The 17,471-nt window shown below is 43.9% G+C and overlaps 1 protein-coding gene across 2 annotated transcripts in view; it reads left to right on the top strand.

The window, feature by feature from the left end:
• The window catches only part of BTBD3 (BTB domain containing 3), a 32,182-nt gene extending 21,912 nt beyond the window's left edge, over positions 1-10,270 (top strand). The window contains exons 2-5 of one of the 2 annotated variants that reach the window (XM_063918545.1): positions 5,261-5,525; positions 5,682-5,772; positions 5,990-6,108; positions 8,217-10,270. In XM_063918545.1, coding sequence (XP_063774615.1) covers positions 5,383-5,525; positions 5,682-5,772; positions 5,990-6,108; positions 8,217-9,249 — 1,386 coding nt within the window. In that variant the 5' untranslated portion in view covers positions 5,261-5,382 and the 3' untranslated portion in view covers positions 9,250-10,270. Of the gene's footprint in view, positions 1-4,794; positions 5,526-5,681; positions 5,773-5,989; positions 6,109-8,216 lie in introns of those variants that run through there. The other variant, XM_063918544.1, reaches the window with a different exon arrangement.
• The last annotated feature ends 7,201 nt before the right edge of the window (positions 10,271-17,471 follow it).

The raw sequence follows: 17,471 nt of genomic DNA, 5'->3' as shown, positions 1-17,471 counted from the left end.
CGGAAGATCATGTGATAGCACTGTCAGCAGTGTTCATTCCGGGAGTGGACAACTGGGAAGCAGACTTCCTCAGCAGACACGATCTACACCCGGGAGAGTGGGGACTTCATCCAGAAGTCTTCCACATGATTGTGAACCGTTGGGAAAAACCAAAAGGTGGACATGATGGCGTCTCGCCTCAACAAAAAACTGGACAGGTATTGCGCCAGGTCAAGAGACCCTCAGGCAATAGCTGTGGACGCTCTGGTAACGCCGTGGGTGTTCCAGTCAGTGTATGTGTTTCCTCCTCTGCCTCTCATACCAAAAGTACTGAGAATTATACGGCAAAGGGGAGTAAGAACGATACTCGTGGCTCCGGATTGGCCAAGAAGAACTTGGTACCCGGAACTTCAGGAGATGCTCACGGAAGATCCGTGGCCTCTACCTCTAAGACGGGACCTGCTTCAGCAGGGACCGTGTCTATTCCAAGACTTACCGCGGCTGCGTTTGACGGCATGGCGGTTGAACGCCGAATTCTAAGGGAAAAAGGCATTCCGGAAGAGGTCATTCCTACACTGGTAAAAGCCAGGAAGGAGGTGACTGCACAACATTATCACCGCATTTGGAGAAAATATGTTGCGTGGTGTGAGGCCAGGAAGGCCCCCACGGAGGAATTTCAATTGGGTCGATTCCTACATTTCCTGCAAACAGGATTGTCTAGGGGCCTCAAGTTGGGGTCCATTAAGGTTCTAATTTCGGCCCTGTCGATTTTCTTCCAGAAAGAATTGGCTTCAGTTCCTGAAGTCCAGACTTTTGTAAAAGGAGTACTACATATACAGCCCCCGGTTGTGCCCCCAGTGGCTCCGTGGGACCTTAATGTAGTTTTGGATTTTCTCAAATCCCATTGGTTTGAGCCACTCAAAATCGGCGGATTTGAAATATCTTACATGGAAAGTAACCATGCTACTGGCCCTGGCTTCAGCCAGGAGAGTGTCAGAATTGGCGGCTTTATCGTATAAAAGCCCATATCTGATTTTCCATTCGGACAGGGCAGAACTGCGGACGCGTCCTCATTTTCTGCCTAAGGTGGTGTCAGCGTTTCACCTGAACCAGCCTATTGTGGTGCCTGACGCTACTAGCGATTTGGAGGATTCCAAGTTGCTGGACGTTGTCAGGGCATTGAAAATATATATTTCAAGGACGGCTGGAGTCAGAAAATCTGACTCGCTGTTTATACTGTATGCACCCAACAAGCTGGGTGCTCCTGCTTCTAAGCAGACGATTGCTCGTTGGATTTGTAGCACAATTCAACTTGCACATTCTGTGGCAGGCCTGCCACAGCCTAAATCTGTCAAGGCCCATTCCACAAGGAAGGTGGGCTCATCCTGGGCGGCTGCCCGAGGGGTCTCGGCATTACAACTCTGCCGAGCAGCTACGTGGTCGGGGGAGAACACGTTTGTAAAATTCTACAAATTTGATACCCTGGCTAAAGAGGACCTGGAGTTCTCTCATTCGGTGCTGCAGAGTCATCCGCACTCTCCCGCCCGTTTGGGAGCTTTGGTATAATCCCCATGGTCCTGACGGAGTCCCCAGCATCCACTAGGACGTTAGAGAAAATAAGATTTTACTTACCGGTAAATCTATTTCTCGTAGTCCGTAGTGGATGCTGGGCGCCCATCCCAAGTGCGGATTGTCTGCAATACTTGTACATAGTTATTGTTACAAAGAAATCGGGTTGTTATTGTTGTGAGCCGTCTGTTCAGAGGCTCCTACGTTGTCATACTGTTAACTGGGTTCAGATCACAGGTTGTACGGTGTGATTGGTGTGGCTGGTATGAGTCTTACCCGGGATTCAAAATCCTTCCTTATTGTGTACGCTCGTCCGGGCACAGTATCCTAACTGAGGCTTGGAGGAGGGTCATAGGGGGAGGAGCCAGTGCACACCACCTGATCCTAAAGCTTTATTTTTGTGCCCTGTCTCCTGCGGAGCCGCTAATCCCCATGGTCCTGACGGAGTCCCCAGCATCCACTACGGACTACGAGAAATAGATTTATCGGTAAGTAAAATCTTATTTTCTGACCTGCGGGATACTGCGGCCCAAATATGGGGACAGCAGACTGTTCCAGAGGGGTACCGGCATAAGGGCAGGATGCGTTTAGTAGTTTTAAAATTGGGCAAGGCGCGGAGCCCAGCTTAAACATCCTAGCAAGAAGACCACTTTTCAAATAAAGATTATTATTTTTTTACAATGCTAAATGCTGTGAAACCTACTGTTCCTTATTGCTGTGATTCCAAAACAGGTAATTTCTCATTGCCACCTAGATGGGACAGCTGGTCTGATAGGCAGCTGTTCCTGATAAGCCCTAAACCTGTTCTTCTGCTGCTAATGGTAGCGGAGTGACTTTACACTGCCTAGTCCAGTCCTGGCTGGGTTACTGCACATGCGCAACCGTAGCTGATGCATGTGTACTGTGGGAGCCGGAGAATGCGCTGGGATCTTCATGGCTTCCTCTTCACTGCAGGAGATCTTTTCCAGCTAGCTACAGTAATCAAGCTCCAAATACTTTTTAATTTTCACAGCTTGATAAATAGCACAATCACAGTGTGGTCTGATTTATATTTTATTATTACTGTAACTCTATAGGCTTAATAAATACCCATGTTATTTCATTTAGTAGTAATCATGTGGAAACTGTTGTTTCTGCATGACTGCCTGTGCAGAAGGCCTTGATAAATAGGCCCCTATATTCTTGAAACTTCAGGCATAGTAGTATATAACAACGAATCTTCTAGATAATGGCGTGCAGATAAAAACAAGTTATAACATGGTTATTGAGAGTATTCACCACACACGAGAAAGCAAAGGAATTAGAGGGCAGATTGCTCAGTTAGAACTGGCCCCAAGGTTAATCTATAAGGCCAGTGGATTGTGCAGCAGAGGGCAGACCTGCGCTAATACAGTGAGTGATCTCTGTTCAGGAGTTCCCTCATCAGCAGCAGATAAAATGGAGCATTTTATTCTCACACCATTTCCATTTTAAGGACTTTTTGTGCAACAAACCATTTTTCCCCAGGTTTATTAAATATAGATAAAGGGACAGATAGAACTCGGTGCTATGCACCATTTTGGTTAGTACAGCACTGTATGTTTGCTGCCATCTCTGAGGTGTGAGTACTAATAAGCCATGATTCTTACCTCTAAGATCTTAGGGAGTGATATTGTGTGGGGGTCTAATGGCACCTTGCGTTCACCTCATAATATGGATAAAGCTCTTTATATATAAAAAAAAAAAAAAAAAGACTTGCAGCAGTTTCAGCTATTAAGCATCTAACCAAATGCTATGTTATTGAAGATTGCTGAAAATATTTATAAGCTCATTTAGAGAGAGAAGCAAATCCAGTGAAAGAATATGGGAGGAATTCAATTAGCCGCAGTAATTTACCGCGACTAATTGATCCATCGGGGGCTATCCAATTAGACCTGACATCGGGACCCCCTGAGGTCCTGAAAAAAATCCACAAAAGTGACCTGGTTTTGTGATTGTGGGAACATAACCTGGATCCTATGTGTTTTTGCCCCCAAAAAGGTCAATTTTCAGTAAAAAAAAAAAAAAGGGGGGGGGGGGGCTTCAGTTGAATATTTTAATCCTTAATTGAATTCTCCCCCTATACATTACATGCCTGGAAAATAGTGGCTGCTTTTAAATATAACTGGGCAGGGAGATTTATTTTGTAATTGATTTAAAGTTGAGCTAGGATACACCCCATCCCAACTGTTTATCTGTACATTCTAAATCATGTCCCCTCCCCCTCCCGTAGTGTAATATGGTGCTGTTACACCTTCCGGCAGATTTACCCCTAATGTAAAGTGAGACCCTTGGTGTGCATTGTCATGATAACATGATCCTACCTTTATTACGTTAACACTATGTAAATGGCTTTGGCACCAGAGGAAACAGTAGATCAGAATGAATGGATGAAATGGTTAACATAAAGGCACATGATTCAGTTTGTCAGTGCCCCACTGAGACTGATTGTAGAGGAGAGAAAGCGAGCATAACATCAGTATAGCACTGTTGTATGGGGGGGAAAAAACAATTTTAAAAATAAATAAAATGGTTAATCGTGGTGATCGGACTTCAGTTTTACGCTTACACTACCTCCTAATCAAATGCATCATAAAGTAAAGTAAACCACTGTTTTTCTGTTTTGTATCTTGGTTGTAGAAACCCACAGTTCTTGTATTTAACCCTGTGCGAAAGCCTGAATGTCTGCCATAGCCACTGGCCTAATTAGCACAGCTAAGTAATTTGGAACTCCTGTCAGAGGCGATTATGTTGGTTGGAAACCGAATGGATGAAATCAAATGCACTGACCTCATCTCCAGTTTATGGAACAGTGCGTTTCACTACTGAAACAAATCTGTTTTCCTTCTATTACATTCAATCAGCATATTATTTTTGTAATGCAATTTTGCTAAGGCAAAGCTTTTGACGTGACATGCATATACTGCTACAATCAAATATACAGGTATTTAATATATTATTGGCTAGAGAGACGCACTTCCTTTTTATATATCATAATTAGAGCCCAATCTTCACTGACGGTTCGTTTAGCTTGTGCTGCATATGCATTTTACATAACAGCTTGTGTTTTAAATAAACACCTATAGTAGATCATTTGTCCTTTAACGGAAAGACGATGTATATTCCAAACACTTGCTGCTATGCTCGGTCCAATCGTTATCTGTGGCTTCAGCTATTGGCTTAAAGCTATTGACTGCCTGACACCATCTGCAAAGCTGCAATCTCTACTCTTTTCAGATCCATTCAGCACAAGACTCGAGTCAGCGAACGGACTATCTCTGCTTTAAGCAGAATCCAATCTTGTTAACCTGATTTACAATAAGTAATGCAGACAGTTATATGCTCTCTCCTTCTCGAGGTTGCACAATAGGTGGCCCAGCTGCGCTACATCTCAAGGATTTAGAGGCAAACAAAATAGGAGACATGTTTGGAATATATTTATCACATCAAGTGCTGGATCAAACTTGAAGTCGGTTTTTTTTTTTTTTTTTTTTTTTTTTTAAATTCTGCAAACCGGAAAGGCCCTCTTGCCTCTCTGTTCTGTAGATGCATTTTAGCTTTCTTTTTAGAACACTTTTGGGTTTTTGTGCTGTTTTGTTATTAATAAGCTGTTCGGCTCCATGAACTAAAATACTGATGGTAGATGCCAAAGGAAAGAACATGAAATGTCTCACTTTTTTTTTGATGCTTCCAGAAACTGTCAAGAACCGGTCCAATAAAGGCCCCAAAAAGGCAAGTTCCAGTAGCAGCAGCAGCAGCAAGTTGCCACCAGTTTGTTATGAGATAATCACCTTAAAAACCAAAAAGAAGAAGAAGATGGCTGCTGAGATATTTCCCAGTAAGAAGCCAGCTAACAGCAACTCCAACTCCGTGCAGCAATACCACCAGCAGAATCTCAATAACAATAACACTATCCCATCCCCAAACTGGCAAGGACTCTATGGGACCATCCGAGAAAGGTAAGACGGGCTCTGCTGTTTATTTTACTAAAGTTGATGTCAAATATAGCAAATGGACTAGCTGTAAGAGGCTGTAGGGCAGCTACTCTACTAATGTGTAAATCAGTGCTTTATTATGTTGGAAAGTGTGATATTTAAAAGCATTTCCCCCCATAGAAATTCAGTGGTGTTCAACAATGAATTGATGGCAGATGTGCATTTTGTGGTCGGACCACCAGGTGGGACCCAGCTCTTGCCCGGACATAAAGTAAGGAATATTCTTTATTTGTTTGTTTTTTATATATACCAATGTTACATTTTTGTGTAAATTATTTGTAGTGCCAGTTTAGATATTTGGTTTTTCCTTTTAAGCCACCTGTTTCTTAATCTTGGTGTTGAATGCTATGAAGTGTAATTAGAAAATATTTATTATTTATGAACGCCATTGCCATGTTTAACTTGCCTTTTGTGGTTCTCGTTGGCAGTATGTTTTAGCTGTGGGGAGTTCGGTGTTCCATGCAATGTTTTATGGGGAGCTGGCAGAGGACAAAGATGAAATTCGTATACCAGATGTTGAACCTGCTGCTTTCCTTGCCATGCTGAAGTAAGCAATATTCCTGTCTTACCGTAATGTGCCTGTCAATAGGAACTACAGCTTTAATTAACAGAAAATAGCCTGCATCATTTTTAACATGGTTGCTGCCAATAGCCGATTATTGTTTTTGGAAGGCTTCCTGTACTCTGCGGATTATTAAAGTCATCATTTAAACGTTGAGATCCTGTTCTCACGTGTTAGGAAAATAGATAAAAATGCATGAAAAATAACTCTCTATAGAGGAGGTGTATGAGTGTGTGTGTGTGTGTGTGTATGTATGTATGTATGTGTATATATATTATGAGAGAGAGATATATAAAGAGAAAGCGATATAGATATATATATATATATATATATTTAGAGAGAGACTTAGAAATAGATAGAGCTATATATAATATATATTAGCTAGTTATCATTTTTTTAACACCCTTTTCATGTGTTGCCCTTTAAACAACACAGTGCATTGTAACGCGCCATTAATGTTTTTGAATGCAGCGCTGGGAAAGGCCAGTCCATTCGTGCTGTTTTTATTGCGCTTTTCAGGCATTCACAGGTAGAAAAGGTCATTTAACAGTGGAGTTGTTTGAGCTCATAATGAAACAGTTTCCTGGAAAAATTAAAGATGCATAAAAATGTTTTAATAATTGATCGTGCACAAAATGAGCCAAACATTACAATAATCTAGTAGTTCCGTGTCGGAACTGCCATTTTGTCTTTACCTCTTTCGTATACTGCCTGGATAAATAAACAATACAGAGTCCATTGAATCCATCCTTGATCACAATAATAATAATAACAACGCAAGAAGATACAATAATTTAGATCACCATAAAATATAACTTGACATGACCGTTCCCATTCCCATGTAATGTCTCTGCTTCTTAGCCTGTATTTATTCCAAAATATTGTTCATGTTATTTTAGGTCAGCAGAATAATATGTGTTGCTTATCTCTAATGATGCAGTATGCAGATTGCAGCTCTCTATGTATAAGTACAGTGAAATGGGGCATGAAACTAGATCCAAGAGCACAGAGCATGTGAAGAGGAAGCCGGGGGATGAGATATGGTTCAAAGTGTGAGACTTCTACAGCACAAATCAGTTCTCACTTCAAGTGTGAAAGTAGCTGAAAGCGGGGCATGTCAAAGCTTCCTGTGTCATGTCTAGTACGGAGTTCATTCTCTTATTCTGATAACGGTAAAGTTCAGAATGTATGTGTAAGATCCTTCTCATCAGATATTTATTGTGTTACTTAGCAACACTTTCTGCAACACCGTGCACTCTAAGACGTAAGCTGGGTGTAATAATTGTATAAAAGCACAGACTAATAGCAAAGGTGGAAATGTGCTATCTATGAAAAGGCAAAGAAAGTACGGTGGAGGTTTTCCCAACAGTAATACGTATTTCCTTGTTATCAGAGTGCAAAACCAGCGTTTCACAGCTTACTGTCCATCTGTTGTCATCGGCACTCATTCTGTACAAGTAAATATATCCGTAGGCGTAGTCACTGTGTTGCTGTGTTTTTTCTGATTATGTGCAAAGAGGTAGCAATTGCTTTTCGTGACTGTGTTTGGACTGTATTCAGGGTTTACCTCTCTCAGGTAATCAGATTTGATGAGTAGTTGAACATCTGTCTTCTGCCAGGATAAAAATTCCTAGCAGAATTACCAATGGGAAAAAATTCCAGAGCAGGGGATATGTTTACTAAAGGTCGATTTCTATCTATTTCAAATCGATATAGTACTTCCCAGACTAACACACATTTACTGACTTATAGAGATGAATATAAACAATCCTCTGTTAGTAAATGTGTGTTTCAGCCCTTGGAACCAAACATCAATTTAGATCATTCTTCATCTATTTGAAATAGATTAAAATCGACCCTTAGTAAATAAACCCCCAGGAGAAAGAAACTCTCTTGCTTGGTTAGCTACAGCCGCCAGAGGTCTATGAGGGTGGAAGGTGAGTTTAAAAATAAATAAATAAACTCCTTTTTATTGCATAGCAGGGTGTATATAAGTGCAGATAAGGGTGTATCTTTATCTGCAAAACATCAATCCAGAAGCTCTATGTTAACTTTTTTTTTTTCTTTTTTTCTTCTCCCCACTCATTGTATAGGTATTTGTATTGTGATGAAATTGACTTGGCTGCTGATACTGTTCTGGCAACTCTGTATGCTGCAAAGAAATATATTGTCCCCCATCTAGCCAGAGCATGTGTTAACTTCCTAGAGACCAGTCTCAGTGCAAAAAATGCTTGTGTTCTCCTCTCTCAAAGCTGCTTGTTTGAAGAACCTGATCTGACCCAGAGGTGCTGGGAAGTGATTGATGCACAGGCAGAACTTGCTTTGAAAAGTGAAGGTTTTTGTGACATTGACTTTCAAACACTTGAAAGTATCCTTAAAAGAGAGACTTTAAATGCCAAAGAAATAGTTGTGTTTGAGTCGGCTCTCTGCTGGGCTGAAGTAGAATGTCAACGTCAGGACTTAACGCCTACCATAGAGAATAAGAGGAAAGTTTTGGGCAAAGCTCTCTACTTAATTCGCATCCCTACCATGGCGCTTGACGATTTTGCCAACGGTGCTGCGCAGTCCGGAGTGTTGACTCTCAATGAAACAAATGATATCTTTCTTTGGTATACAGCTGCTAAGAAACCAGACCTAGAGTTTGTAAGCAATCCTCGAAAGGGCTTAGTCCCTCAGAGGTGTCATCGATTTCAATCCTGTGCCTACCGCAGCAACCAATGGCGTTACAGAGGCCGCTGTGACAGCATCCAGTTTTCCGTGGATAAACGAGTATTTATCGCAGGCTTTGGTCTCTATGGCTCCAGCTGCGGGTCAGCAGAATACAGTGCAAAAATTGAACTGAAACGACAAGGAGTGATATTGGGACAGAATCTAAGCAAATATTTTTCAGATGGATCCAGCAATACTTTCCCTGTTTGGTTCGAGTATCCCGTGCAAATTGAGCCAGACACGTTCTACACAGCCAGCGTGGTCCTGGACGGCAATGAATTGAGTTACTTTGGACAGGAGGGAATGACTGAGGTGCAGTGTGGGAAAGTAACTGTACAGTTTCAGTGTTCCTCAGACAGCACAAATGGAACCGGGGTGCAAGGTGGACAGATACCAGAACTTATTTTCTACGCCTAACGCAATGTACTTTCTATAGTCTAATAGACATTTTGTGCAATTTTGAGTATGGGAATATACAGAATGTGATTTATATCTATATTTAAAGTACCTGTGACAACACTTTCTTATATCTAGTACACTTTAGCTGTTACGTTTGGTATAGATTAGTTGTACAGTGTAAATTAAAGGCACTTTCTAAAATGGTTTCTAAAACCTTCATTAAACTGAACTCTGCTTATTACAAATGAGAAAGTATTTTGATAACTGCATTGTACCAGTGTATCTTATGTTTTGCGTTAACAAGTTAGAGTTTATAACAGATGTATATTTCTATCTTTATCCCATAAATAGAGAACACTATGTACATTCAAATATTTACAGACTGAAATGCTGTCACAAAATTATCAAGCCTTGAGAAAATGAATCTGACGATCCCATGAAAAACCCTATTTAAATGTACCGCTACAAATGCTCAACTCCACCCTCCAGTCCCCCAATATTCTATTCTAGATAGCTATAGGCTGCACATTTCATTTTACAATGTTTGGTTCTTCATATGGTAAGTACAGTGTTGTTACATTTAAGTTGATTTCTGCACTGTCTTTAGTTAATGTTTGGAATCTCCTCCTTTTTCTATGTGGATGCAGTTTAATCTGTGACAACTAAACCTTTTTATTTTTGACAGCAGTAATAATCTGTTGTACCTTGAGACCAGCAGGTTATAAACAACCTGAGAACTTACGAGGATATTTGTCCAAAAATGTTTTTATTTCTGTTAAACCAATGACCTTTTATTTTTCGCAAGCTGTAAAAATCTAAACCGCTGTCTTATGACCTATGACTCCTACAGACAACGGTAATCATAAAATACATTTTTATTTACTTTGTTATGACCTGTGTTTGGTTTCCTAGTCATTCAAGACGCCAGTACTATCTATTACTACTGCAGTTTAATTGATGCTTTGTTCCACAATTATAATAGCACTGTTGACTGTTCTTTTGAATTTTCCAAAATAAATGTAGTAAGCCTATTAAAATACTCAGTGCTCAGAATGTTTATAGTCTATTCTCCATGCAGCATTTCTAAATGTATTATTTATTCCCAATTAGTTGTTTTTAAAATCTTTTTATTTTTAACAAAGCTATGTAAAAAAAATATACTGCTGTAAGCTTCAGCTTGTATAATTTGGATTTGCAGGTTCACTGTTGGATTCCATTCCATAAACCATAATCGTCTGGCATTATGTTAACTCTCAAACCAGTTCTTGTGCAACTACAGTACTAGTTGAATACAGCTTGTGTTGTGTTTGCATCAGAGGGGGTTAATACAAAGCTGTTCACATGAGATAACATTATTATAGAAGTATAATTTGTCTTCTACCCTCTGGTATACGTACCCCCCCATTGCACACAAATAAGCATATTGTATGCAGTGATGCAGGTGTCTGTGCAATTCATAGTGGAAACCATGCATGTCCCATAGGATGCCTTACAGATGATGTGGAAAGCGTTCTAGCATCCCAGATGTTGGCCCTGTCTGCCATTACACCACAATAGTTGGTTCAATGGTTTGTCAATGCTTTTCAGAACACTGCACACCTTTACTATTAACTGTCAACAGACTGTAAGATATAAATTAGTCCACAGGTTCTCAAACTCGGTCCTCAGGACCCCACACGGTCCATGTTTTGCAGGTCACCTGTAGATTTTTGAAATGTGACAGTTGGTGATACACAGTGCAGCTGCTGGGTGACATGGAAAACATGAACCGTGTGAGGTCCTGAGGACCGAGTCTGAGATCCACTGATTAGTCATTTGGGCTCACGCTGCATAATGATTGGTCAAACCTATAACAGTCAAATTCTATAAAATTTCTATTTCCAGCACAATGGAAAATAAGATTGTCCGGTGACCTCATCTGATAGTATGTGATGTCAATTTTCAATGCAGCACAGTTGTATTGCAATATTGAACGTGTGACCAGCACTAAGCTGTGTATTTAGCCCCTGGAAGTAAACCTCTAAGTAGCAATAATCTCATTACTGACCAATGGTAAATCTATAATATCCTTATGTTTTGCTAGGTTTACATGTAGAGTATTAAAGGGCTGGTTTGATAAATACTACACATACCGACAATAACATGGGGACTCACTATATGTTATTGCACTTTATAGATTATTCACTAATTTAAATACTTTTATGAAGCATATCACTATGTTTAGTTGCATAGATCACATTTGACTATTTTCAATTTGCGTGCCTATGCTTTGGAAGTTTTATCTTTTTTACTAATTTCTATTCCTTATTCATGATACAGTATGTGCAGGTAATGCTTGTATATGTATTTGCACCAGGCCAATAGTAATCTCTAAACAACGTTTAATTTTAGTAGTTGTACTGATGTCACCTTATTGTTAACGCCTGTACGTAGTGCAGTGTATTGTATGGGTGATCTGGTATTTTAAAGTGTTATCCAGCCAAAACTGTATATGTAGAAGGTAACACTGCTTTCTATGACGTCCTAGTGGATGCTGGGAACTCCGTAAGGACCATGGGGAATAGACGGGCTCCGCAGGAGACTGGGCACTCTAAAGAAAAGATTAGGTACTATCTCTGGTGTGCACTGGCTCCTCCCTCTATGCCCCTCCTCCAGACCTCAGTTAGAATCTGTGCCCGGCCAGAGCTGGGTGCTCCTAGTGGGCTCTCCTGAGCTTACTAGTAAAGAAAGTATGTATTAGGTTTTTTATTTTCAGTGAGCTTCTGCTGGCAACAGACTCACTGCTACGTGGGACTAAGGGGAGAGAAGCAAACCTACCTGCTTGCAGCTAGCTTGTGCTTCTTAGGCTACTGGGCACCATTAGCTCCAGAGGGTTCGAACACAGGCACCTGTCCTCGATCGTCCGTTCCCGGAGCCGCGCCGCCGTCCCCCTTGCAGAGCCAGAAGAACAGAAGCTGGAAGACGACGAAATCGGCGGCTGAAGACTCCTGTCTTCATTAAGGTAGCGCACAGCACCGCAGCTGTGTGCCATTGCTCCCAGCACACTTACACACTCCGGTCACTGTAGGGTGCAGGGCGCTGGGGGGGGGGGGGGGGGCGCCCTGGGCTGCAATTGAAGTACCTTTGGCATAAAAATACATATATACAGTCTAGCACTGTATATATGTAAAAACCCCCGCCATTTTTTTACACTGAAAGCGGGACAGAAGCCCGCCACTGAGGGGGCGGGGCCTTCCTCCTCAGCACACCAGCGCCATTTTTTCTTCACAGCTCCGCTGGAAGCAGCTCCCCAGGCTCTCCCCTGCAGTATCCAGGTACAAGACGGGTTAAAAAGAGAGGGGGGGGCACATAAATTTAGGCGCAAAGAATACAAAAAAAAAGCAACTATTGGGTAAATCACTTATTAGCAGTGAAAATCCCTGTGTTATATAGCGCTGTGGTGTGTGCTGGCATACTCTCTCTCTGTCTCCCCAAAGGACTTTGTGGGGTCCTGTCCTCAGTCTGAGCATTCCCTGTGTGTGTGCGGTGTGTCGGTACGGCTGTGTTGACATGTTTGATGAGGAAGGTTACGTGGAGGCGGAGCAAGGGCAGATAAGTGTGGTATCGCCCCCGTCGGGGCCGACACCTGATTGGATGGATATGTGGAAGGTCTTAAATGACAATGTAAACTCCTTACATAAAAGGTTTGATGACGCTGCAGCCTTGGGACAGCCGGGGTCTCAGCCCGCACCTGCCCAGGCGACTCCGAAACAGTCAGGGGCTCATAAACGCCCTCTATCTCAGATGGTTGACACAGATGTCGACACGGAGTCCGACTCCAGTGTCGATGATGATGAGGCACATTTACAGTATAAAATGACCAAGGCCATCCGATACATGATTATTGCAATGAAAGATGTATTACACATTTCTGAGAGTAACCCGGTTAATACCAAGAGGGTTTATATGTTTGGGGAGAAAAAGCAGCCAGTGACTTTTCCCCCATCTGATGAATTAAATGAATTGTGTGAAGAAGCGTGGAGTTCCCCTGATAAGAAATTAGTGATTTCTAAGAGGTTACTAATGGCGTACCCTTTCCCGCCAACGGACAGGTTACGTCCCCTAGGGTGGACAAGGCGCTGACACGCTTATCTAAAAAGGTGGCCCTGCCGTCTCAGGATACGGCCGCCCTAAAGGAGCCTGCGGATAGAAAGCAGGAGGCTATCCTGAAGTCAGTGTATACACACTCTGGTACTCTACTGAGACCTGCTATTGCTTCAGCCTGGATGTGTAGTGCTGTAGCAGCGTGGACAGATACTCTGTTAGACGACATAGATTCCCTCGACAGAGATACTGTTTTGCTAACCCTGGGCCATATCAAAGACGTCGTCTTATATATGCGAGATGCTCAGAGGGACGTTTGCCTGCTGGGCTCTAGAATTAATGCTATGTCCATTTCTGCCAGGAGGGTCTTATGGACTCGGCAATAGACAGGAGATGCTGATTATAAAAAACACATGGAGGTTTTGCCTTATAAGGGTGAGGAATTGTTTGGGGACGGTCTGTCGGACCTCGTGTCTACAGCGACAGCTGGAAAGTCCACTTTCTTGCCTCAGGTTTCCTCACAGCCTAAGAAAGCACCGTATTATCAAATGCAGTCCTTTCGTTCCCAAAAAGGAAAGAGGGTCAGGGGTGCATCCTTTCTTGCCAGAGGCAGGGGTAGAGGTAAGAAGCTGCACCATGCAGCCTGTTCCCAGGAACAAAAGTCCTCCCCTGCTTCCACTAAATCCACCGCATGACGTTGGGGCTCCACAGGCGGAGCCAGGTGCGGTGGGGGCGCGTCTCCGAAACTTCAGCAGCCAGTGGGTTCGCTCACAGGTGGATCTCTGGGCTATACAAATTGTATCTCAGGGATACAAGATGGAGTTCGAAGCGACTCCCCCCCGCCGTTACCTCAAATCAGCCTTGCCAGCTTCCCCCATGGAAAGGGAGGTAGTGCTGGCGGCAATTCACAAGCTGTACCTCCAGCAAGTGATTGTCAGTGTCCCCCTCCTTCAACAGGGAAGGGGTTACTATTCCACAATGTTTGTGGTACCGAAACCGGACGGTTCGGTGAGACCCATTCTGAATTTAAAGTCCTTGAACACTTATATAAAGAAATTCAAGTTCAAAATGGAATCGCTCAGAGCGGTTATTGCAAGCCTGGAAGAGGGGGATTTTATGGTGTCGCTGGACATCAAAGATGCTTACTTGCATGTCCCCATTTACCCACCTCACCAGGAGTACCTCAGATTTGTGGTACAGGACTGTCATTACCAGTTCCAGACGTTGCCGTTTGGCCTGTCCACGGCACCGAGAATATTTTACCAAGGTAATGGCCGAAATGATGATACTCCTTCGGCAGAAGGGAGTTATAATTATCCCGTACTTGGACGATCTCCTCATAAAGGCGAGGTCCAGGGAGCAGTTGTTGATCAGCGTAGCACTCTCTCAGGAAGTGTTGCAACAGCACGGCTGGATTTTGAATGTTCCAAAGTCGCAGCTGATTCCTACGACGCGTCTGCTTTTCCTGGGCATGATTCTGGACACAGAACAGAAGAAGGTGTTTCTCCCGGTGGAGAAGGCCCAGGAATTAGCATCTCTGGTCAGGGACCTCCTGAAACCAAAACAGGTATCGGTGCATCACTGCACGCGAGTCCTGGGAAAGATGGTGGCTTCATACGAAGCCATTCCCTTCGGCAGGTTCCATGCGAGGATCTTTCAGTGGGATCTGTTGGACAAGTGGTCCGGGTCACATCTTCAGATGCATCGGCTGATCACCCTGTCCCCAAGGGCCAGGGTGTCTCTTCTGTGGTGGCTGCAGAGTGCTCACCTTCTCGAGGGCCGCAGGTTCGGCATACAGGACTGGGTCCTGGTGTCCACGGATGCAAGCCTCCGAGGATGGGGGGCAGTCACTCAGGGAAGAAACTTCCAAGGGCTGTGGTCAAGTCTGGAGACTTCTCTACACATAAATATACTGGAATTAAGGGCCATTTACAACGCCCTGAGTCAAGCAGAGCCCCTGCTTCAAAACCGGCCAGTGCTGATTCAGTCAGACAACATCACGGCGGTCGCCCATGTAAACCGCCAGGGCGGCACAAGAAGCAGGATGGCAATGGCGGAAGCCACAAAGATTCTTCGATGGGCGGATAATCACGTGCAAGCACTGTCAGCAGTGTTCATTCCGGAAGTGGACAACTGGGAAGCAGACTTCCTCAGCAGACACGACCTCCACCCGGGAGAGTGGGGACTTCATCAAGAAGTCTTCCAACTGATTGCAAACCGATGGGAACTGCCACAGGTGGACATGATGGCGTCCCGCCTCAACAAAAAGCTAAAAAGATATTGCGCCAGGTCAAGGGACCCTCAGGCGATAGCTGTGGACGCCCTAGTGACACCGTGGGTGTACACCAGTCGGTATATGTGTTTCCTCCTCTTCCTCTCATACCAAAAGTACTGAGAATAGTAAGAAAGAGAGGAATAAGAACAATACTCATTGTTCCGGACTGGCCAAGAAGGACTTGGTACCCGGAACTGCAAGAAATGCACACAGAGGATCCATGGCCTCTGCCTCTCACAGGACCTGCTGCAACAAGGGCCCTGTCTGTTCCAAGACTTACCGCGGCTGCGTTTGACGGCATGGCGGTTGAACGCCGGATCCTAGCGGAAAAAGGCATTCCGGATGAAGTTATTCCTACTCTGATAAAGGCTAGGAAAGACGTGACGGCAAAGCATTATCACCGTATATGGCGAAAATATGTTGCTTGGTATGAGGCCAGGAAGGCCCCTACAGAGGAATTCCAACTGGGTCGTTTCCTGCACTTCCTACAGTCAGGGGTGACTATGGGCCTAAAATTGGGGTCCATAAAGGTCCAGATTTCGGCCCTATCCATTTTCTTTCAAAAAGAACTGGCTTCACTGCCTGAGGTTCAGACATTTGTTAAGGGAGTGCTGCATATTCAGCCCCCTTTTGTGCCACCAGTGGCACCCTGGGATCTTAACGTTGTGTTGGATTTCCTGAAATCCCACTGGTTTGAGCCACTTAAGACCGTGGAACTAAAGTATCTCACGTGGAAAGTGGTCATGCTGTTGGCCTTAGCGTCGGCTAGGCGTGTGTCGGAATTGGCGGCTTTGTCATGTAAAAGCCCATATCTGATCTTCTTCCATATGGACAGGGCAGAATTGAGGACTCGTCCCCAATTTCTCCCAAAGGTGGTGTCCTCGTTTCATTTGAACCAACCTATTGTGGTGCCTGCGGCTACTCGGGACTTGGAGGACTCCAAGTTGCTGGACGCAGTCAGGGCTTTGAAAATATATGTTTCCAGAACGGCTGGAGTCAGGAAGACTGACTCGCTGTTTATCTTGCATGCCCCCAACAAGCTGGGTGCTCCTGCTTCAAAGCAATCTATTGCTCGCTGGATCTGTAGCACGATTCAGCAGGCTCATTCTGCGGCTGGATTGCCGCATCCAAAATCAGTAAAAGCCCATTCCACAAGGAAGGTGGGCTCTTCTTGGGCGGCTGCCCGAGGGGTCTCGGCTTTACAGCTTTGCCGAGCGGCTACTTGGTCGGGTTCAAACACATTTGCAAAGTTCTACAAGTTTGATACCCTGGCTGAGGAGGACCTTGTGTTTGCTCATTCGGTGCTGCAGAGTCATCCGCACTCTCCCGCCCGTTTGGGAGCTTTGGTATAATCCCCATGGTCCTTACGGAGTTCCCAGCATCCACTAGGACGTCAGAGAAAATAAGAATTTACTCACCGGTAATTCTATTTCTCGTAGTCCGTAGTGGATGCTGGGCGCCCGTCCCAAGTGCGGACTTTCTGCAATACGTGTATATAGTTATTGCTTAACTAAGGGTTATTGTTATGAGCCATCCGTTGAGTGAGGCTCAGTTGTTGTTCATACTGTTAACTGGGTAAGGTTATCACAAGTTGTACGGTGTGATTGGTGTGGCTGGTATGAGTCTTACCCTGGATTCAAAATTTCCTTTCCTTGTAATGTCAGCTCTTCCGGGCACAGTTTCCCTAACTGAGGTCTGGAGGAGGGGCATAGAGGGAGGAGCCAGTGCACACCAGATAGTACCTAATCTTTTCTTTAGAGTGCCCAGTCTCCTGCGGAGCCCGTCTATTCCCCATGGTCCTTACGGAGTTCCCAGCATCCACTACGGACTACGAGAAATAGAATTACCGGTGAGTAAATTCTTATTTTTCCCCACGCCCCCC

Source organism: Pseudophryne corroboree, chromosome 4 (assembly GCF_028390025.1).
Source record: "Pseudophryne corroboree isolate aPseCor3 chromosome 4, aPseCor3.hap2, whole genome shotgun sequence".
NCBI lineage: Eukaryota > Metazoa > Chordata > Amphibia > Anura > Myobatrachidae > Pseudophryne > Pseudophryne corroboree.
This window is presented reverse-complemented; position numbering and strand designations above follow the sequence as displayed.